This window comes from Patella vulgata, chromosome 1 (assembly GCF_932274485.2).
Source record: "Patella vulgata chromosome 1, xgPatVulg1.2, whole genome shotgun sequence".
In the NCBI taxonomy this organism is placed as follows: domain Eukaryota; kingdom Metazoa; phylum Mollusca; class Gastropoda; family Patellidae; genus Patella; species Patella vulgata.
The window spans coordinates 45,403,957-45,426,329 of NC_065879.2; the positions used below are offsets into that span (position 1 = coordinate 45,403,957).

The 22,373-nt window shown below is 38.2% G+C and overlaps 1 protein-coding gene across 3 annotated transcripts; it reads left to right on the forward strand.

The window, feature by feature from the left end:
* The first annotated feature begins 1,498 nt into the window (after nt 1–1,498).
* On the forward strand, nt 1,499–20,394 carry LOC126807912 (quinone oxidoreductase). 3 transcript variants are annotated; one of them, XM_056103440.1, is made up of 10 exons: nt 5,652–5,773; nt 6,172–6,207; nt 11,203–11,324; nt 13,989–14,141; nt 14,549–14,715; nt 15,525–15,576; nt 17,789–17,938; nt 18,149–18,247; nt 18,721–18,816; nt 19,651–20,394. In XM_056103440.1, exons 3-10 carry the CDS (start codon nt 11,235–11,237, stop codon nt 19,810–19,812), a joined length of 969 nt encoding a protein of 322 aa, XP_055959415.1. In that variant the 5' UTR covers nt 5,652–5,773; nt 6,172–6,207; nt 11,203–11,234; the 3' UTR covers nt 19,813–20,394. The 3 variants fall into 3 exon arrangements, with proteins under 3 accessions (XP_050388770.1, XP_055959415.1, XP_050388772.1); XM_050532813.1 differs by lacking the exons at nt 5,652–5,773; nt 6,172–6,207 and adding an exon at nt 1,499–1,645; XM_050532815.2 differs by lacking the exons at nt 5,652–5,773; nt 6,172–6,207 and adding an exon at nt 6,404–6,549.
* The last annotated feature ends 1,979 nt before the right edge of the window (nt 20,395–22,373 follow it).

The following is a 22,373-nucleotide window of genomic DNA, read 5'->3' on the forward strand; positions in this document are numbered from 1 at the left end:
AACTGCCAACTTAAGTGCAATTTACGGCGATCGTTGCACGGATGTCAAATCTGTGGATATTTGTTTTTAACTAAACACTGATTGTTTGCAGATTCATTAGATCACTACGAAACAAATGACTAGGTTTGTGATCCATATCCAGATCTATATTTCACATGGAATTTTTACCACTGTTCACAGGGGCGTAAATGTGGGGGGGTGTGGGGGGGTGGGTACACCCCCCCCAGGAAAAAAAATAGTCGGTCAAAAAATCAGTGCAGTCGGTCGCAAAATAAGAGCAGTCGGTATCAAAATAAGTGCTCACTGCACACGTCACGCTACTCACGCAAAACTTTAGTATAAAATAACCTTGTCAACTTATCATGTTTGAAAAAATGATGTGTTTCACTCTTATTCTGTTGTGAGTATGTAGGTCTTAAGAACAAAATTTCCCCCAGGGAGAAAAATAGTCGGTCTCAAAATAAGTGCAGTCACTGCAGTCGGTCTCAAAATTATGCATCGCCGTCTTAATGAATTAATGAGGTAAACAAATAATGCAAGAATAGATCTCAAATACTAGTCGGTCGCAAAATCAGTGCAGTCGGTCGTAAGATATGAGCAGTCTGTATCAAAATAAGTGCTCACTGCACACGTCACTCTACTCACGCAAAACTTTAGTATAAAATAACCTTGTCGACTTATCATGTTTGAAAAAAATGTTTTTCACCCCATTGCAAAAAAATAGTCGGTCTCAAAAAAAGGGTGCTCACCGCACTCGGTCTCAGACTAAATGAATTAATGGGGTGGTTTCTGACCATCAGAATTCTGTAAAATCTCTCCCCAAAGTCCAGGGCATTTCAGAGACCAAGTAAGCGCCCCATTGAGGTAAAGTGCCCTCAGGCCCAGTCCTCAAAAATTAAAAGCTCAGTTACATATCGGAGCTTAATTCCATTATGCCATCATTCTTCAACTCCTTCTCTGTCTTATATATCTCATCACTATCATATTCACAGTTACAGTGAATCGCCCAGTTAGTAGTACCACTAGTGAGTGAGTCGTGGGTCAAAAGACTGTAGAATGGTTAGTTCTACTCTCACAAAACAGGCGACATTGGCAGATAGGCCTCAAGATTCTATCCCACTTCTTATCCTCTCGTTAACGAGAATTTGGATCCATTTGCCATGACATTGACTAAAATAGTCAGGCCCTGTCCCAAAAATTAAAAGCTCGGTTACACATCTGAAATTTTTTCGCGCCTGCGGCGCTCGATTTCATTATAACATCATTCTTCCACTCCCCTGTTGTCTTATACTGTCTCAGCACTATCATATTCACGGTTATACTGAACTGCCTAGTTATGTTAGTAGCACCACTGGCACTGGTGTGTGGGTCGTGGGGCGTCAGACTATACAAAAGTTCTGTCAACTCTTGCAAAACAGGCGGAATTGATAGGGGCAGATCTCAAGATTTTGTCTAATTGACTCATACCGGTAGTCTAGTTATATTTTAATAAATCAATATATAAATGCCTTTTTTTTCTATTTCATAATTCATCAAGGTGGTTTTGATTTTGTGACTTTTGGTTTGGTGATTGTTTTAACTACGGTACCGGTAGTTGGTTTCAAAGATCTTTCCAGTACGGTATAACTTCAGGAAATTAAAACAGGTGAGCGAGTTACATTGTACCGTACTCATGGCTTAACAAAATCAAAATAGTAGTAGAATTAATCTGTCTTTGCCAAATAAAAGTCTGCCTGTTGTAATATGTAGGAACTATGATATTAAACAAAACACAACAAATATTGAACTCTCTAAATGTGAAGACTCCAAATACATGCCTCCAATAAATGATTTGGATGGAATTATCAGGCTCTTGAATAATGACAAAGATTATTATGAAATGCTTTGACTGTCTGAACTCATAATTCACATTGCATAAACATGCATGATATTAACAGAGTGCTATGACAACCTTATTCCCAGGTTTTCTGAGTGAAAACCTCTCTGTCAGTCAGTGTTTTATGTCTTGGAACAGACTCACAGAAGAGACATACAATTTGTGCGACAACATGTGCGGTGAACTTAATTGTTTGGATTTTCCTTTCTGTAAACTGTTTCTTTCTATTATGTGGGATTTCTTGCTTGAACAGAACCCGGTCTTTGATTTAATAGTGACACCTAGTGACATACTTGATAATGGGGAATCTGTTTAACTTGCTAAGAAAGCATTAACGGAAAAGACAAATTGTTCTAAAAATTTTGACAGAAACAATCTATATATATATTTGGAACTGTCGTTTGTCTGTCTGTCTGGGGTTGGCGGCAACACTAGGTCTGCCCCGAGTCTGAAATTTGGGGTATAGGGTTGGCTCGGACCGGGGAGTAACATAGGTCAGGTGGCGTTAGTCTACCACTTCCGGTTTCGGAGTTATGACCCCCGAGCAAAGCCGGTCTGTTCGGGGTTGGCGGCTACACTAGGTCTGCCCCGAGTCTGAAATTTGGGGTATAGGGGTAGCTCGGACCGGGGAGTAGCATAGGCCAGGTGGCGTTAGTCTACCACTTCCGGTTTCGGAGTTATGACCCCCGAGCGAAGCCGGTCTGTTCGGGGTTGGCGGCTACACTAGGTCTGCTCCGAGTCTGAAATTTGGGGTATAGGGGTAGCTCCGACCGGGGAGTAACATAGGCCAGGTGGCGTTAGTCTACCACTTCCGGTTTCGGAGTTATGACCCCCGAGCGAAGCCGGTCTGTTCGGGGTTGGCGGCTACACTAGGTCTGCCCCGAGTCTGAAATTTGGGGTATAGGGGTAGCTCTGACCGGGGAGTAACATAGGCCAGGTGGCGTTAGTCTACCACTTCCGGTTTCGGAGTTATGACCCCCGAGCGAAGTCTGTCTGTTCGGGGTTGGTGGCTACATCTGCCCCGAGTCTGAAATTTGGGGTATAGGGGTAGCTTGGACCGGGGAGTGACATAGGCCAGGTGGCGTTAGTCTACCACTTCCGGTTTCGAAATGACCCCCGAGCGAAGCCGGTCTGTTCGGGGTTGGCGGCTACACTAGGTCTGGCCTAAGTCTGCACCACACAAAATTTACACAAAAACAAATACACGGACAAGACATCATACTCAGGAAAACACAAACAGACAGACAATTAAAAAAAAAGTGAATGGATCCGGGGGGCTAGCCGTAAGCGTCCACTGCGCTGTACAAAGAAATCATTGTGCAATGCCAGCATGAATCATGATCTGCTATATGCTACACGAAATATAACTATACAAGTAACCATATCGGTGAAATGTATAAAAAAGTAGTCTAACCCTAAATGCTCTAAAAACAATCAAGAAACGTTTCAGTATTCAATACATATAGGGCACATGTTCCATCCGTCACAAAAACAATGTTATTATTAAATATTGTTAGAGATCTCACGCTGGCGGTTCAGTCGCATCATCTTACGATGTTAAGGTTTTTATACACATGTGACATGCAGATAGAGTGATAGGGTTATTTATTTTTATACGCCCAGATTTTCATGTGGACATATTGTCGTCGCCCCTGTCCGCCCGGACGGCCATCCACAATTTGTTTGTGGACACTCTACAGGTCACAATTCTTATCCGATTTTGCCGAAACTTGAAATATAGGTTTATCTCCAAAAGATCTCGGTGGCTTTCGATATTGGCATGTATCGGATCGAAACTTCATGGATTATGGCCCCTGTTTGTATGAAAAATCACGTTTTTAGCTTGTGGACCCTATAGAGGTCACAATTTTAATCCTATTTTGATGAAACTTGAAATGTAAGTTTATAACCCAAATATCTTGGTTCCTTTCGATATTCACGTATATCGGACCGTAACTTCCTGAATTATGCCCCCTGATTGTACTAAAAATCGTGTTTTTAGCTTGTGGACCCTATAGAGGTCATAATTTTTATCCAATTTAAAAAAAACATATTATTATATCACTATTACACCCTAAGGACGGCTGAGTTCGAATTTCGTAAAAATCGGCCCAAAACTGACAGACAAAATGGCTGCCGTTCGTTATCAAATAGCGTAAAAATATGGTATATCAAGGTTGTGGACCCTATAGAGGTCACAATTTTAATCCTATTTTGATGAAACTTGAAATGCAAGTTTATAACCCAAAGATCTCGGTTCCTTTCAATATTCGCGCATATCGGACCGTAACTTCCTGAATTATGGCCCATGATTGTACGAAAAATCGCGTTTTTAGCTTGTGAACCCTATAGAGGTCATAATTTTTATCCAATTTAAAAAAACGTTTTAGTATTTCACCGTTACACCCTAAGGATGGCTGAGTTCAAATTTCGTGAAAATCGGCCCAAAACTGACAGACAAAATGGCCGCCCTTCGTTCTCAAATAGCATAAAAATATGGTATATCAAGGTTGTGGACCCTATATAGGTCACAATGTTCTTCTGATTTTGATGAAACTTGAAATATAAGTTTATAACCCACTGATCTTGGTTCCTTTCTATATTCGCGCATATCGGATTGTAACTTTCTGAATTATGGCCCCTGATTGTACAAAAAATCGCGTTTTTTTAGCTTCAGGTCCCTCTAGAGGTCACAATTATTATCCGATTTAAAAAAAACGTTTGAATATATCACCTGTTCACCCTAAGGACGGCTGAGTTCGAATTTCGTGAAAATTGGACCAAAACTGACAGACAAAATGGCCACCCCTCGTACTCAAATAGCGTAAAAATATGGTATATCAAGGTTGTGGACCCTCTGGCTCTAGAGGTGACAATGTTCTTCTGATTTTGATGAAACTTGAAATGTAAGTTTATAACCCAAAGATCTTGGTTCCTTTCGATATTTTAGCATATCTGATCTTAACTTCCTGAATTATGGCCCCTGATTGTACGAAAAATTGCTTTTCATTTAGATTGTTCTCTATCCATCTCTAGCAAAATGTGGGCGTGTCCTGCCTGGCAGCCACTGGTATATGTGTATAGGTGACATGTCAAATGCATCTAAATCGACCATTTGCCAGGAAGTTAATGTCATTGATCTATTTATAACTCATGCAACCGACCAATTTATGACGTAATTCGCATACCAAAATTGTTTTATGACGTTAGAGAGCATAGTAGTCTCAATTTACCATTCACAATGTGCTTTGACTCATTCTTGACTTTTGCTTACGTAAGAATGGTCTTGAGAATTTTCTAGAGATGGTATTTTATAAAGTTTCTTACATAAGAAAAAGTGAAGCATGACTTTTTGCTTACTTTAAGAATTTTCTAGGAACTGGGCCCTGGACACAACTTACCAAATATTCCTACACGAAACAAGGGCCAAAGCTATTTTTAGTCTTTCTCTCCCTTTTTCTTTTTCCCCCTTTTGCATGGCGATATTTGTTGACTTTTTGGTGTAGAATTGAAGAAAAGGTTTTGAAAATACATTTTCTACCAGGTTTTGGTGAATATTCATGATTTTGAGCAGAAGGATACAAGAGTTGAGAGGTTGGTTAGGTAGGGCTGAAAATTGCATGTTTACTTGTCTCTACTTCCAGCAAGTTTTTCATGAAGAACCTCATACATGCTTTTGGGCAAGAGGTTGCAACATGTTGCTCCATCTGTGGTAGAAAGTGTTCTACCCAACGAAAATTTGGGAAAAAGTTAGAGCCAGTATACGAAACAAGAATTAACATTAAAGTCAATGGGGAAATCATTAGTGGTCTGTGGCCATCTAGGTGGTACTGGATAACCGTTAGTATGAAAATATTTAGCACGAATTTGAAGATCCAGTATTGTGCCGAATGTCATGTGAAGATCGCACAATACTGGATCTTCAATGAGTTACTTTCTATTTTTCACTCGGCAACCGGCTGCAGATTTCACTCGGCCAACTACTATAAAGTAACAAACTTCATTTACATTACCCAGGTCAGAAAATCTCCTCAGAAAATAAAAGACAACTGTTTAGTGTTTGTAGCCCAATAAATATAAGAAGCTGACGCCGTTAAAAACAGTGTTAGCCTAAACATCAGAATATTGCGCCAAAAGCAAACCAGTTAAAAATATAATTTGCGGGTCACGGAAAGATAACTCTGTTTGGAAACATGGTTTGGTGTAGAGGAGTAACCGAAGTTGGCCGAGTGAAATCTGCAGCCGGTTGCCGAGTGAAAAATAGAAAGTAACTCATTGAAGATCCAGTATTGTGCGTGAAGATCCAGTATTGTGCGCTTGACGGTGGGGATGTAAGTTATTTTTCTTACTGGTACACAGCCGTGCAATTTAGTTAGATTTATTGCAACGGTTAAACTAACAACTTTCGGACACTAAAGCGCTCGACAGTGTTGTCAAAGCAACTATCATCTACTGCCTGCACAAAAATAACGTGCTCAAATAAATCCTGTAATATTGTGTAGGGGAGGTAACTCCAAAACAAGCTATCATCAGGTTGCAGATCACCAAATGTTTTCCGATGCACAGACTTTATTATATTAATTCTTGTCTTTTTTGCCAAAGTCTATCTTGGGGTTAACTCGCCTCACCAGTAATGCCTGTCAATGTCTAGCATCTAGCATAGCTTGATTAAGGTTAGCAAAAGCCGAATATTTATATTATATACATGGGCGTGGCCCGTCCCCCCTTAAAATCGGAAGGGTGTGGATGAATAGGTCTCTGTCCCCCCCCCCCTTGATTTTGATCGCCAGGACAGATTTTCAGGTTTATATCCACATGAATGTCCCGTTATGAAGGCTATCTTACCACTGCCTTGGGTCTCGCCACAGTAATTCATCTTCAAGATATCTTCCTCCTTAATTGTAGGTAGTCAATTTTACTATATCGTCATCATATTACCCCTAGTTACAACTTTCATCGAAATAGCACTGGTAAACTGTTTGTAATTATTATTTTGGTTTGGTAATGAAAGGTTCCAGGGTTCGTCCGTCCCCCCCAAAAGTTATGAGAAATCCACGCCCTTGATTATATAGCAGAGGAGAGACATGACCCTTGACGTGAACTCCCACTATAATTTGTCAGATCTTTATGTAGTGTAGACCATCGAAAGTATAAAAAAAACGAAATATAGATCTGTATTTTAATCAGATTGTGTTTGTTTAAAGTAATGAAAATGATAGAGATAACCAAAGCAAACAAAGAATGCAAACACATGTATACATCCAGTCTGTTGGGCTAGCTTAGCTTATCATTTTAAACAAATAATGCAGTCATGTATTGTATCACGTTTGCTTGTATGATGTTATTTAAATGATTATGTTGCAATAATTTCTACTTAAAGTGAAAATGATTGTGTGATTAGTGGTCAACGAATTTTAAAGAGACCTCTTCACCTATCAAACATTCATTAATTTAACATCATAGCATATATTTAGAATATTAGTAGCCTAGAATTGTCGAGGAACCAAGCAACGTATGTGTGATCTTACTCCAATACCCTTCAAATTCAGTTTAATCTTGAGTATTTTCAAAATAAGACCTGGTCCTTGGAATGGATCGGTTGATTGGACACAATTTGATAAATTCTTTAAATTGAGATAGGTTTGCATTAATGTGAGATAAACTTCATTGTATAGAAACACCCTTTTAGTAAATAAACCAGCGGCTGCCAGGCAGGATACTCCCACATTTTCGAGAGATAGATAGAGAACAAGCTAAAAAGAAAGTGATTTTTCCTACAATCAAGGACCATAATTCAGGAAGTTACGGTCCGATATGCGCGAATATCGAAAGGAACCGAGATCTTTGGGTTATAAACTTACATTTCAAGTTTCAACAAAATCGGATAAAAATTGTGACCTCTATAGGGTCCACAACCTTGATATACCATATTTTTACGCTATTTGAGAACCAAGGGCGGCCATTTTGTCTGTCAGTTTTGGGCTGATTTTCACGAAATTTGAACTCAGCCATCCTTATGGTGTAACAGTGATATAATAATACGGTTTTTTTTTTAAATCAGATAAAAATTATGACCTCTATAGGGTCCACAAGCTAAAAACGCGATTTTTCGTACAATCAGGGGCCATAATTCAGGAAGTTATGGTCCGATATGCATGAATATCGAAAGGAACTGAGACCTTTGGGTTATAAACATACATTTTACGTTTCAACAAAATCGGATAAAAATTGTGACATCTATAGGGTCCACAAGCTAAAAACGTGATTTTTCGTACAAACAGGGGCCATAATCCATGAAGTTTCAATCCGATACATGACATTATTGAAAGCAACCGAGCTCTTTTGGAGATAAACCTATATTTCAAGTTTCATCAAAATCGGATAAGAATTGTGACCTGTAGAGTGTCCACAAACAAATTGTGGACGTCCAGACGGACAGGGCCGACGACAATATACGTCCACATGAAATTGTGGGCGTATAAAAATAAAAGGGAAAATAAATAAACAAAACATAGGTCTAATAATATGTAATTTCAATAGGAAATGAAATAGAAATACAAGATGTGTAATACAATTATTGCATGAAACTTAAAAAAAAATATGTTCATAGTAAAGTTTTGAAATTGTTGGTAGGATGTTAAAATCAAGGGTACTGATACCAGCTTCTCAGAGATTTGTGTTTCTGGGCAGAAGAGAAGAAAATGATTTTCATACTCAACTTATAATAATGCAATATATACTATTCAAAAAAAGTAGGGGATATTTGATTTTGGGGGCATAATACTAAAATATGCAAATGACTACGAAAAAAGTCACTATAGAACCTAACAGAAGAAACATTTCCAGTTACATGTGACGCCCAAACGCACCAATAGCTACCGCATGGAATGCAGGTGATGCTTGGGATCATCATGGGGGTCCAACCCAAGATTTGCACGACTCTGACTTTGAATGTTACAGTCATTGTGGCATTGAATTCCAGGGTGGAAACATCAGTTTAATTGTTTTAGTGACCAGAAAACAAATTTTGATATGCGTCGGCTTACCCAAAATGAAAGGTTACGTGCCCTTGGCATGCTACAGATCGGCACAACACAGGCGGTTGTGGCGCGGACGATGAATGTTTCTCAGTCTGTCATAAGCAGGCTATGGTCCAGATACCGTGATACACAATCTGTACAGGACAGACCACGCTCAGGTCGACCAAGGGCGACAACTCAAGCCCAGGATCGATTTATCCGTACCTTGGCCTTGAGAAATCATGTCATCACAGCAAATCAGATCAGTGCTCGTCTTCAAACAGACACTGGTGTGAGAGTGAGTGGCCAGACGATTCGGAATCGACTGCATAGGGGTCACCTTCGCGCCCGACGTCCTCGCGTGATCCCTTGTTTGAGAGATCATCACATTCAGGCAAGACGTCGTTGGTGTAGGGATCGTCAACACTGGGATAATCGATGCTGGAGCAATGTGATGTTTTCAGATGAGTCAAGATTCACTGTTGATTTTTTGGACAGACGTAGGAGGGTGTGGCGTCGTCGAAACGAGCGCTTCCAAGACGTTAACGTCATCAGACATGATCGATTTGGGGGTGGTTCTGTTATGGTGTGGGGAGGCATCACTGTTGCTGGAAGAACGGCTTTACATGTTGTTGCAGGGCGTGTTACAGGCCAGTACTACCGGGACAACATCTTGGCAGTCCATGTTGTGCCGTTCGCACGACGTCATGGCCGCCGTTTCATCTTCCAGGATGACAACGCAAGATGTCACAGGGCCAGGATCGTTACAGGTTACCTCCAATAACAGAACATCACCACATTACCTTGGCCAGCACTGAGTCCCGACCTCTCCCCCATCGAACATGTCTGGGACATGCTTGGACAGAGGTTACGTCAACGTCAACAACGTCCTGCCAATGTCCAAGAACTTGCTGCTGCGTTGCAACAGGAATGGGACAATCTGGACCAAAATGACCTTAGACGTCTCATTAGGAGTATGCCACGTCGGATCAATGCTTGTTTGGCAAACAGAGGAGGATTTACCCGTTACTGACTTGGTTGTGATGCTGTGGTAACTTTGCTGTTTGACCCCGGGTATCATTTTACCCTTATACTGGTCAGTCTGTGCCTTACTTAGTCTAATGATCATTTGGAATAAATCGATGAATGTGAACTTCATTTCATTTTGTCATTTGTTTCTTCGTCAGTTTCATTAGGTGACTTTAATAACACTTAAAAATCAAATATCCCCTACTTTTTTTGAATAGTATATATTGAAAAAATATAGAGTTGTTCAATGGTTGTGGCCCCCTTTTGTCTCTGTGTTTGTCTAATCTTTTGTTTTCTACGTTTTGTTATGTCATAATTTTCGGTTCACAATACGCAATATTTCAGCCTTCAATTGCTTTTATCTTTCGTACATGTTATTTGAATATTCTAGAGTTTTCATTATCAGATATGAAGGCAAATAATGTGCTGAGATAATATTTTATTGGTATAATAATCAGAAGGGGGTGGGTGTATAATCAGAAGGGGGTGGGTGTATATAGGTTAAATAAACAGAATGTAACAAAATATACAAGCTATCAACAACTTGATACAAGTGATAAGATACATGTATATGCATCCCCCAATTCGAAATATTTATGTTGTTAATATTTTAAGATTGGTACGGTAGACCAATTTTTCCACGGACCAGATATGATCAAGCGAATGATGACTCAACATTATTTTAATAAATATATAAGGAAAGATCTATAACAGGTGAATTATTTCATGCTTGGTGGTTGAATAGAGAGGTGAGGATTGATGTGCCAGCAGTTTGTAATGGTCTTGAAGCGAGCACCAAAGATGCAAATTTGCTGGAGGGGTTCTGGTTACTCTTGAAAGATTTTGGCTCCATTTTATGTAAACTCGAGAAATTGAGTGGTATCAATTGTATACTTTTTCACAATTGAAAGAAACACATATCTCAAATATTTATCTTTCATCCAGTTTGGGGAGCCATGGTGACTAATTGGGTAAACGCTGGCTTGCTATCCTGGATGTCACGTGTTCGATCCCTGCATTGGCCGAGAAAGTTCATCAGGATTTTCTGGCAGCTGTCTAGATGTTCGGATGATACGAAAAACCGAGGACCCGTATATACATTGGCGTGCACATAAAAGATGCCCTGGCAGTTAGAATTCGATATAAGAGTAAGCCATAGTGCTGCTGTACGGGCAAAATTTACCTCATAGCACATTGTATGATGTATGCCCGTATTGGTTAGCCCAGTCGTAGCAGAACAGTAGGACGTTGAACCCCATTTTATTTTATTTCATCCAGTTTGGAGAAAGAAAAAGTAATAAAACTTAAAAATGAAGGGTATTAGTGTCAAGAAATTTGGTGGTCCTGAGGTTTTGACTGTAGATAATAATCTTCCAATTCCATCCTTCACTGAAGATGAGGTAAGCCATCAATATTTATACGTATTATGCCGTCGCCCCTGTCCATCCGGACGTCCGTCTAAGATTGTTTGTGGACTCTCTACAGGTCACAATTCTTATCCGATTTTGACGAAACTTGAAATATAGGTTTATCCCCAAAAGATCTCGGCTGCTTTCGATATTGGCATGTATTGAACGAAACTTCATGGATTATGGCTCCTGTTAGTACGAAAAATCACGTTTTTAGCTTGTGGAACCTATAGAGGTCACAATTTTATCCGATTTTGTTGAAACTTGAAATGTAAGTTTATAACCCAAAGATCTCAGTTCCTTTCGATATTTGCGCATATAGGACAGTAACTTCCTGAATTATGGCCCCTGATTGTACGAAAAATCACGTTTTTAGATTGTGGACCCTATAGAAGTCATAATTTTTATCCGATTTAAAAAAACGTTCTATTATATCACCGTTACACCCTAAGGATGACTGAGTTCGAATTTCGTGAAAATCAGCACAAAATTGACAGACAAAATGGCCGCCATTCGTTCCCAAATAGTGTAAGAATATGGTATATCAAGGTTGTGGACCCTATAGGGGTCACAATTTTTATCCGATTTTGTTGAAACTTGAAATGTAAGTTTATAACCCAAAGATCTCGGTTCCTTTCGATATTCGTGCATATCGGACCGTAATTTCCTGAATTATGACCCCTGATTGTACGAAAAATCACGTTTTTAGCTTGTGGACCCTATAGAAGTCATAATTTTTACCCGATTTAAAAAAACGTATTATTATATCACCATTACACCCAATTTATCCGATTATCCGATTTAAAAAAACGTTCTATTATATCACCGTTACACCCTAAGGATGACTGAAAATCGGCCCAAAATTGACAGACAAAATGGCCGTCGTTCGTTCTCAAATAGCGTAAGAAAATGGTATATCAAGGTTGTGGACCCCATAGAGTTCACAATTTTTATCCGATTTTGTTGAAACTTGAAATGTAAGTCTATAACCCAAAGATCTCGGTTCCTGTCGATATTCGCGCATATTGGACCGTAATTTCCTGAATTATGGCCCCTGATTGTACGAAAAATCGCGTTTTTAGCTTGTGGACCCTATAGAGGTCATAATTTTTATCCGATTTAAAAAAACGTATTATTATATCACCGTTACACCCTAAGGACGACTGAGATTGAATTTCGTGAAAATTGGCCCAAAATTGACAGACAAAATGGCCGCCGTTCGTTCTGGAATAGCATAAGAATATGTTATATCAAGGTTGTGGACCCTACAGAGGTCACAATTTTTATCCGATTTTGTTGAAACTTGAAATGTAAGTTTATAACCCAAAGATCTTGGTTCCTTTCGATATTCGCACATATCGGACCGTAAATTCCTGATTGTACGAAAAATTGCGTTTTTTGGCTTGTGGATCCTATAGAGGTCATAATTTTTATCCGATTTAAAAAAACGTATTATTATATCACCGTTACACCCTGAGGACGACTGAGTTCGAATTTCGTGAAAATCGGCCCAAAATTGACAGACAAAATGGCTGCCATTCGTTCAGTTCCTTTCGATATATGCGCATATCGAATTGTAATTTCCTGAATTATGGCCCTTGATTGTAGGAAAAATCACTTTCTTGGGCGTATCCTGCCTGGCAGCCGCTGGTTGAATTTACTGACAAAAATTTTCTCAGATACCTACTTTATGTTATATTGCTTGATAACCTTTCCTTTTCGAAGCTCTGCCAGAAACTTTATAATTAATAACAGACTATATGCAAATATAGAAATAATACAAACCCTAGTCTTCAATGTGGAATTTTTTTTCGTTATTAATAATTTAGATTTTTTTTGAAGGGAGGCGGGGGGTCTTCATGACGTTAGTGGATTTTTTGAATAAACTGTATTCTGTTTGATGTGGGGTGGGGGATTATCTACTGAAAAGGACACTTATTTAGAATGTAAACTATTTATATTTAACTTTTGTTTTCTGCAACCAAACAACAGATAAGTTAAAACTTAGTTTAATTCCTTCTGTCACAGTAGCTCGAAATGCCACAATCTGATTAAAATACAGATCTATATTTCGTTTTGTTTTTTATACTTACGATGGGCTCTACTACATGGAGATCTGACCAGTTGTACTGGGAGGTTGTGTCAGGGGTCATATGAGCGGCTTTTTATCCTATAACGTCAGACATTGATTAATCAAACAGTGTTGCCGTTTTTAGTGGTTTACCCAATGTTCCGTGCATAGCACGCCAAGAACTCGCAGTAACAGACCAATACATTGGCTAATTCCTCGCATCAACTAGATCGCCTCTTAAGTATTATTTAACAACCCTTCCAGATCCTAGTGTTGTGAAGACAAGTAAAACGAAATTTTGAACTATAAAAACGAAACAAAATAGGATCTGTGTTTTAAACAGATTGGAAACACCACTGTCCTGGTAAAATTTCCCTCATAGCACACTGCATGATACCCGTTTTTATTAGCCTGTTTGCTGCAGAAAAATAGGAAACTAAATTCTATATCATTCCATTTCTGCACCAACCATGCATTATGCAATTTATGGAAAGATAATTAAGTAATTAATGATTGTCATCTATATATATTGTGATTAAAGTAGGGGACATACATGTAAGTCTCATAATGTTAGTTTATTTCAGCTGTTGATTAAAGTGTCGGCAGCAGGTATCAATCCAGTTGATACTTATATTAGAACCGGCACCTTCCCAAACCCACCGTCTTTACCATACACACCCGGCCTTGATGCTGCTGGCGTCGTAGAAAAAGTTGGCAAAAATGTTAAAAACTTTAAGGTAAGTAAAGAGATTAATTTTTTCTCGCTGACCATAAAAATTACATCCCCAATTATTTTCTAATTAAAAATTATTCCCATGAGATGGGTGGAGAAAGAGAAAAGGGTCCGGTAATATCTACTAAACACATCTATACATGTACATGTAGTAATTTAGAAACTAACATCAGACTGCTCACGCCCGCTCTACCTACTCATTTAGCATGGCAGTTTTTGTTGGCTTGTATGTTGCGTCATTTGTAACAGAAAGCATTAATCCAGATGAACGGGTCAAAGAGAACAGAATCAACTTTAATGTTAGTGGGGGTGGGGGTTTGGAGGGGGGGAGGTGAATGATGTTTGGTGGTATGCCAGTATTAACCTTTTCTATGTTCTACATGATGTACATGTTTATTTATATTTATATAGGTTGGAGATCGTGTATTTACCACATGTTCACCTGGATCTGGTACCTATGCTGAATATACAGTTTCCAGTCCTTTATATGTTGCTCACTTAGGAGATACACTTAGTTTTGAAGAAGGAGCCGGAATTGGAATTCCATATTACACGGCTTATAAAACACTTTGTATATTGTAAGTTTATCTACATTATAGATTTATTAATGTTGGATTTCATTCAATATCTTAATATTACTGATTTCAATTATTGAATATGTGAATAGTAAGAATAGATATGACTGTTTGAAATGCACATGCGCCAATCCAACATTGATAATTAGGTTATATTTATAGCACGACTTTCATGAGTTAACAGGTTTGAACATCAAGGCCTTAGGGCGAGATGTTGAACCTGTTAACGAATGAAGCGTGCTATAAATGACTTGTAACATTGACACCTGATCAACATGCTTGTTGTTATTGCACAGAAAATCCACCCCACTTCTCTAAGTGATTTCTACTAAAACTAGTGTAAACCAGCAAAAGAGTGCAATAAAATTTAACATGTCTAGTTATTGCACGGTTAAGCTCCACCCAATCTACTAGAGGGAAAACAATCTGCTTATTCAAGGAAAAGAACAAAGGAAGATTTCCCATTCATGTTACAAACAACTTTATTGAATTTCTTATCCCTAACTTTATGGTTTTGGCTATCAGAAACTCATATAGATATTATTATGATATAAAAATTTTTTTTAAGGCAGCTTAACATTATTATGTTTGCATGACTCTAGTCATAAATTGACATTTAAAACATGAATATCTCAATTATCAATTGGCAGATTTGTTTCAAATTTTGAATAAAATCTCCTCACTTCATAATGATATACCGACCAGAGACCTTCATGATGTTAATCCCTCTTTGACCTATTATACACCCATATTTATTGTCAGTCGGCAATATGAACACATTTTGCCATCTTATGTTTAATATATTTATTTAGAATTCGTGCCAGAGCAGGAGAGACAGTATTGGTACATGGTGCCAGTGGGGCTGTAAGTATCACTTTATTGTCCCCGGCCTTTCGAAGAAAGCAGGGGACTATTAAAATGGGTTCGTCCGTCTGTCTGTCTGTCTGTCTGTCTCTGTCTGTCTGTCTGTCTGTCCGTCACACTTTTTAGGACACAATAACTCTCCTTCTAATTGACCTAGAATGTACAAACTTGGTGTAGGTGTTTATTGGGTCAATGCCTTGATGGAGTTCGAAGATGAGCATTTTCGGCTTAGGGTAAGCAGAGATAAGCAATTTGATTGGTTGATGCTTTGGGACACGATAACTTTAGTTCTAATTAAGTGAGAGAGATGAAACTTGGTGTATAGTTTCATTACATCAATACCTTGACTAAGTTCGATAATGAGCATTTTCTACTCAGGGTAAGCAGAGCGATAAGCAATTTGATTGGCCGAGACTTTGGAACACAATAACCCTCCTAATTGAGCTAGAATGTTCAAACTTGGTGTAGGTGTTTATTAGATCAATGCCTTGATGGAGTGTGAAGATAATCATTTTCTGCTTAGGATAAGCAAAGATAAGCAATTTGATTGGTTGATGCTTTGGGACACGATAACTTTAATTCCAATTAAGTGAGAGTGATGAAACTTGGTGTATAGTTTCATTACATCAATACCTTGACTAAGTTCGATGATGAGCATTTTTTGTTCAGGGTAAGCAGAGCGATAAGCAATTTGATTGGCTGAGACTTTGGAACACAATAACCCTCCTACTAATTGAGCTAGAATGTTCAAACTTGGTGTAGGTGTTTATTAGGTCAATGCCTTGATGGAGTTTGAAGATAAGCATTTTCTGCTTAGGGTAAGCAAAGATAAGCAATTTGATTGGTTGATGCTTTGGGACACGATAACTTTAGTTCCAATTAAGTGAGAGTGATGAAACTTGGTGTATAGTTTCATTACATCAATACCTTGACTAAGTTCGATGATGAGCATTTTCTGCTTAGGGTAAGCAGAGCGATAAGCAATTTGATTGGCCGAGACTTTGGAACACAATAACCCTCCTTCTAATTGAGCTAGAATGTTCAAACTTGGTGTAGGGGTTTATGAGGTCAATGCCCTGATGGAGTGCGAAGATCAGCATTTTCTGCTTAGGGTAAGCAGAGATAAGCAATTTGATTGGTTGATGCTTTGGAACACGATAACTTTAGTTCTAATTAAGTGAGAGTGATGAAACTTGGTGTATAGTTTCATTACATCAATACCTTGACTAAGTTCGATGATGAGAATTTTCTGCTTAGGCTAACGAGCAATAAGCATTTTGATTGGTCAAACTCTTCTTCTAATTGAGGTAGAATGTTTAAACTTGATGTAGATGTTCGTCTTGACTGAGTTCAACAACTCTTCTTCTAATTGAGGTAGAATGTTTAAACTTGATGTAGATGTTCATCTTGACTGAGTTCAATGATTAACGTATCAAGCTAAAGCTAAGCAGAGGTAAGCAATTTCCTGCTTTGGGACAAGATAACTTTGATTCTATCTGATAGAGAGTGATGAAACTTAGTGTATAGTTGATAATCAGTTTGATTGCTTGATACTTTGGAAAAAAATAGATGTGCGATTAATTAATATGTGTCATCTATTTATTTGGGGATTTCGGCGGGGGACATCAGCCTCACTGTTGGCTTGTTTATATATACATTGTATTATTTATTTTGATATATTATATAGAGGTCAAAGTGAAGTATGCAGATTTAAAGAATATGAATGAAAGGATTTATTATTTTATTTTTACAAAACTTTTTATTCACCTTCCTTGAAATCTGGCCATTCATATTTACCCTCAACCACAATTTCTTGTAAACAATTTGTTATCTCATTTGTTTGCATTATGAGTGAGCTGAAGAAACTTGTCAAATTCTGACGATTTCTAATAATTTTATTTCCCCTGTTAAATCTTCTAGAATACTGTAATCTTCTAGTAATTACTGATTTAGAGAAGCCTGTCAACAGGTTCTGTCCATTAGTTATTGACCTTGTTCACATCATTCATATTCTGATGGGTTTACCAGTGTTGATGAGTAGGTTTTGCTTTTGTTAATGTAAAGAATCACTGTGCACTAAACTGCTCAAGTATCTTTCAATTATTTACATACATTGTACATAGTAAACGTGTAACGAAAGGAATTGTTTTTAAATCAAATTTAGGTAATTTAATAGGTACACATATTGTTGTATTGTTATGCACTGTTATAGGTTGGAATTGCCAGTGTGCAGTTGGCCAAATCTATAGGGTTAAAGGTCATTGGAACAGCTGGTACAACTGATGGAATGAAGCTAGCTAAAGACAATGGGGCTGATTTTGTATTCAATCACAGGGAAGAAGGGTACATGAAAAAAATAACCGTAAGTTGAATTTTTTTTAACATTTGGTATGTTGGAAAAATACAGAGCAAGGATAGGAGCTTAAAACAGACAGGATTATTTATATGTTCTATTGTAGTAGATTTAACACAGAAATGCATGTGTCTAAAACTCCCATGGTACAGGTTTTAAATTTGTTTTTAAATACAAGGTGACTTATTTACATACAAAATATTGTTTTATTTTTATCAGGATGCTGCCCCAGAAGGAATAGATATTATACTGGAAATGTTGGCTAATGTTAACCTAGATAAGGATCTGGATATGATCAAAATACGAGGACGAATTGGGGTAGGTAATAAATAGATGATATCTTCTGTTCTGAATCTTTAAATGCCGATTATGGTTTACAAATTGAAAGTTTTACTTCCCCCTAAGCTACCAGTGCAAAACATATATATATTTACTTTTTGTCCCACATAACTTTAAAATGTTGAACTTGCAGAAAAACTTTCTCTTGGGGTATATATAAAAGTGAGCACAAAAATCATAGAAATCGCATCTGTTATTCAAGTGAACGCTTACAAGGAACTCTTGGTTAACCAGTACGAATAAGGGAATCGAGTGGTGTGTAGATTAATTTTGTTTAACATTTATTCCACGAATATATTGCCCAACACATATTATTTCATCAGGTTATTCTTGATATCAATAGACTGAATTTATAGACCGTCCAAGTTTTCCTGCATGATCTGTGTTAAACCTGAACAGCAGCAATAGAAACTAAATTTCAATGAAGAAAATGTGAAAGTTTTTTATTTTAGATTATTGGATGTCGAGAGGAAGTAAAGATTTCTCCTATTAAAATCATGTTTAAAGAATGTGTTGTTACTGGTGTTATCCTTCTACACACAACAGAGGTAAATAATGATTTATCTTTTAGATGCGGGAAATTTACTTTCATGGCTTTAAAATCGGCCTTAATGGAGCTAAACCTCTTTGGTTTAGATCAGGGATCTTAATATAGCTGCTGGATGTTTGAAAAAGCTGATTGATAAAATAAAGTATTGAATTGAATTGATCTGATGTGTAATGGCTCAAGATCTATACATACAATTAAATTTTAGTCTAATTTTTGTCAACAATAACTTTAGGATAGTTTAACTTAAAGTGGCATTAGCTAAGATTAGATAAAGAGCTGTCAATTATAATAATTAAAAAATAGATACATGTAATATAAAGAAAATATTTCAGTGAAATTACTTCACTCTGAGCCAAGCCAAGGTATCGATGATTTAATTATAGGGAAGCCTTGATGGTCATTAATGCCTTTGTTACCATAATAAACAAAGTCTCGATTACCCATTTTTACGGTTATCGCATCCACCATGTAACATATTTGAATCCACTTATTATTGCAGGCATCCGATGGCATCGAGATTTTATTATGGTCTTGGTGTTAATTAATGTTTAATTAAACATACATTATGCAAGAGCTAAATCTGCCTAGTGCAGGTCTTTCTTTAGGCCTGAAATGTTATCTAAATTATTAATTAGACATTAATTAACTTATCCAGACCATAAATAACTATCAATGTCATCGCTAACCTACGATATTTACTGGATTAGAATCCGATCTGCTGCTCTAGCTCATTGATGATTCAATCAAAAAATGGCATTAGGTTGCTTTACATTTTCATTCTAAACTGGACCATATATTTATTGATTACGTTCATGTTTTTTTTATATTACAGTGTGAATGGAGAGAAATGCACGGTGCTCTCGAAGCAGGCATAAAATATGGCTGGCTTAAACCCCATATTGGGTTGACATATACACTAGCCCAGGCTCCTCAAGCTCACGATACGGTTATAAATAATTCTGGTACCATGGGCAGAATTGTGCTTCAAATATAGATGAACTCTTATATTATATTGCTTAAAATATAAAAGGACAATTGGAGCAGGTTGGCACCAACATTGATTTAACCTAAATCTGATAATGGATAGAATCGTGGTTGTCATTACATTTTATGTGGTCAGAAGAAAGATTTATGTGTGCTACTGCTACTTGTATTTGGAAAATTTACAAATTGGACATACTTCTTATGATGTAAATAATTATCAGGAATCAGTTTATGTCGACATTGATTCAAGCTACCAATTAATCATACTGTCATCGAATCAGACTAGAACTTGTTCGTTGAAATTTGTATTGTTGTGTTTTGTTCCTCTCTTTATTAAAAATATGAACAAAATGAAGCCTTGATTATAATTTTGTAATGTCATATGAAATGAAATGGGGTTTAACTCCCACATCTCTGTAATAACTGGCTAATGAAGACAAGGTACACTTTAGTATCAGTGAATACTATAAAGTGTCATTACCTTGTCTTCAATCAGTATATGATTTGTTTGCAATTCATTTTCATAGAACTGAAATATTACCCAGATTAAAATGTTACAACCAACGGCCTAGATCATAGACCCACCTCTCGATTTGCAGTTATTTGTTGCTTTTGTTTATTTTTACAACCTTGTTGGCTGATGCATGAAGAGTTTCCCCCATATATCTGAAGGGGTATTATGGGATATCAGAAATAGCGTTGACAGTTCTTGCTATAATAGTTAAAAATAGATAACGTAAATAGAATGTGCTGAATATTGCTCCATGCGCTGAACCAAGATATTAGCTTTTGAATTTTAGGCTAGCTTCCTCAATCATCATTACTAAAGATTACTAAAGTCTGTACGACAAGTCTTGGTTATCCATTTTTACGTTTAATTAACCTTCACAAAATGTAATCCAATCCAGTAAATCAATAAATATATGGTCCAGTAAATATTGTAGGTTAGCGATGACATCGAGAGTTGATTATGGTCTGGATAGGTTAATTAATGTCTAATAAACAATTTAGGTAACATTTCAGGCTAAAGAAAGACCCGCACTAGACAGATTTAGCTCTTGCATAATGTATCTTTAAATTATAAATTTTCAAACTGTTTTTGAAATGATTTAATAAAAAAAAAGTAGATTTGAGGCAGACAGAAGTCACGTTGAGCTACTGCTTCCAGTTTTGGAGTTATACTACTTTCAACTGTGCAGTGCCGAGTCATCCGCTAGTCTATATATATATATTTGTGACTGTCGTTTGTCTGCAGTCTGTCTGTCTGTCTGTCTGTTCGGGGTTGGCGGCTACACTAGGTCTGCCCCGAGTCTGAAATTTGGGGTATAGGGGTAGCTCCGACCGGGGAGTAACATAGGCCAGGTGGCGTTAGTCTACCACTTTCGGTTTCGGAGTTATGACCCCCGAGCGAAGCCGGTCTGTTTGGGGTTGGCGGCTACACTAGGTCTGCTCCGAGTCTGAAATTTGGGGTATAGGGGTAGCTCCGACCGGGAAGTAACTAAGGCCAGGTGGCGTTAGTCTACCACTTCCGGTTTCGGAGTTATGACCCCCGAGCGAAGTCTGTCTGTTCGGGGTTGGCGGCTACATCTGCCCCGAGTCTGAAATTTGGGGTATAGGGGTAGCTCGGACCGGGGAGTAACATAGGTCAGGTGGCGTTAGTCTACCACTTCCGGTTTCGGAGTTATGACCCCCGAGCGAAGCCGGTCTGTTCGGGGTTGGCCGCTACACAAGGTCTGCCCCGAGCGAAGCCGGTCTGTTCGGGGTTGGCGGCTACACTAGGTCTGCCCCGAGTCTGAAATTTGGGGTATAGGGGTAGCTCGGACCGGGGAGTAACATAGGCCAGGTGGCGTTAGTCTACCACTTCCGGTTTCGAAGTTATGACTCCCGAGCGAAGTCTGTCTGTTCGGGGTTGGCGGCTACACTAGGTCTGCCCCGAGTCTAAAATTTGGGGTATAGGGGTAGCTCGGACCGGGGAGTAACATAGGCCAGGTGGCATTAGTCTACCACTTCCGGTTTCGGAGTTATGACCCCCGAGCGAAGCCGGGTATACTGCTAGTAATTAATAATTAAACAGAGTAACATCAGATGTGGGAGCGTATCATACCACCCACACCCAAAGATAAAATATTTGGTCTTTTTAACATCACATGTTCATCAAAACACAGATCCTATTTTGTGTCGTTTTTATTGTTCAAAATTTCGTTTTACTTTTCTTTACTACACTAGGATCTGGAAGAGTTGTTATCATTGACGTGTTCTGAATGATGTGAGCTATTAGCCAATAATGAAACGGTCTTACGGCGAGCTTGAGGCGTGTTTTGCACGGAACTGTGGGTAATCCACTAGTAACATCAATGCTGATTGGTTAATCAAATGTCTGACGTCATAGGGTCAAAAGACGGTCGTATGACCTCTGACGCGACCTATCGCTACAACCGGTCTTCATGTAGTGTAGGCCATCGAAAGTATAAAAAAACAAAACGAAATATAGATCTGTAGTTTAACCAGATTGCATGTTCATTCACATCTGTTCAATCCAGGATACGTACACCAAAGGGTCAATAAATCTGT

Coding starts and splice junctions, on each gene's coding strand:
- LOC126807912 (XM_050532813.1), top strand. CDS start 11,235: ATGAAGGGTATTAGTGTCAAGAAATTTGGTGGTCCTGAGGTTTTGACT. Junction 17,939..18,148: donor GGTACATGAAAAAAATAACC/GTAAGTTGAATT, acceptor TATTTTTATCAG/GATGCTGCCCCAGAAGGAAT. Junction 18,817..19,650: donor TCCTTCTACACACAACAGAG/GTAAATAATGAT, acceptor TTTATATTACAG/TGTGAATGGAGAGAAATGCA.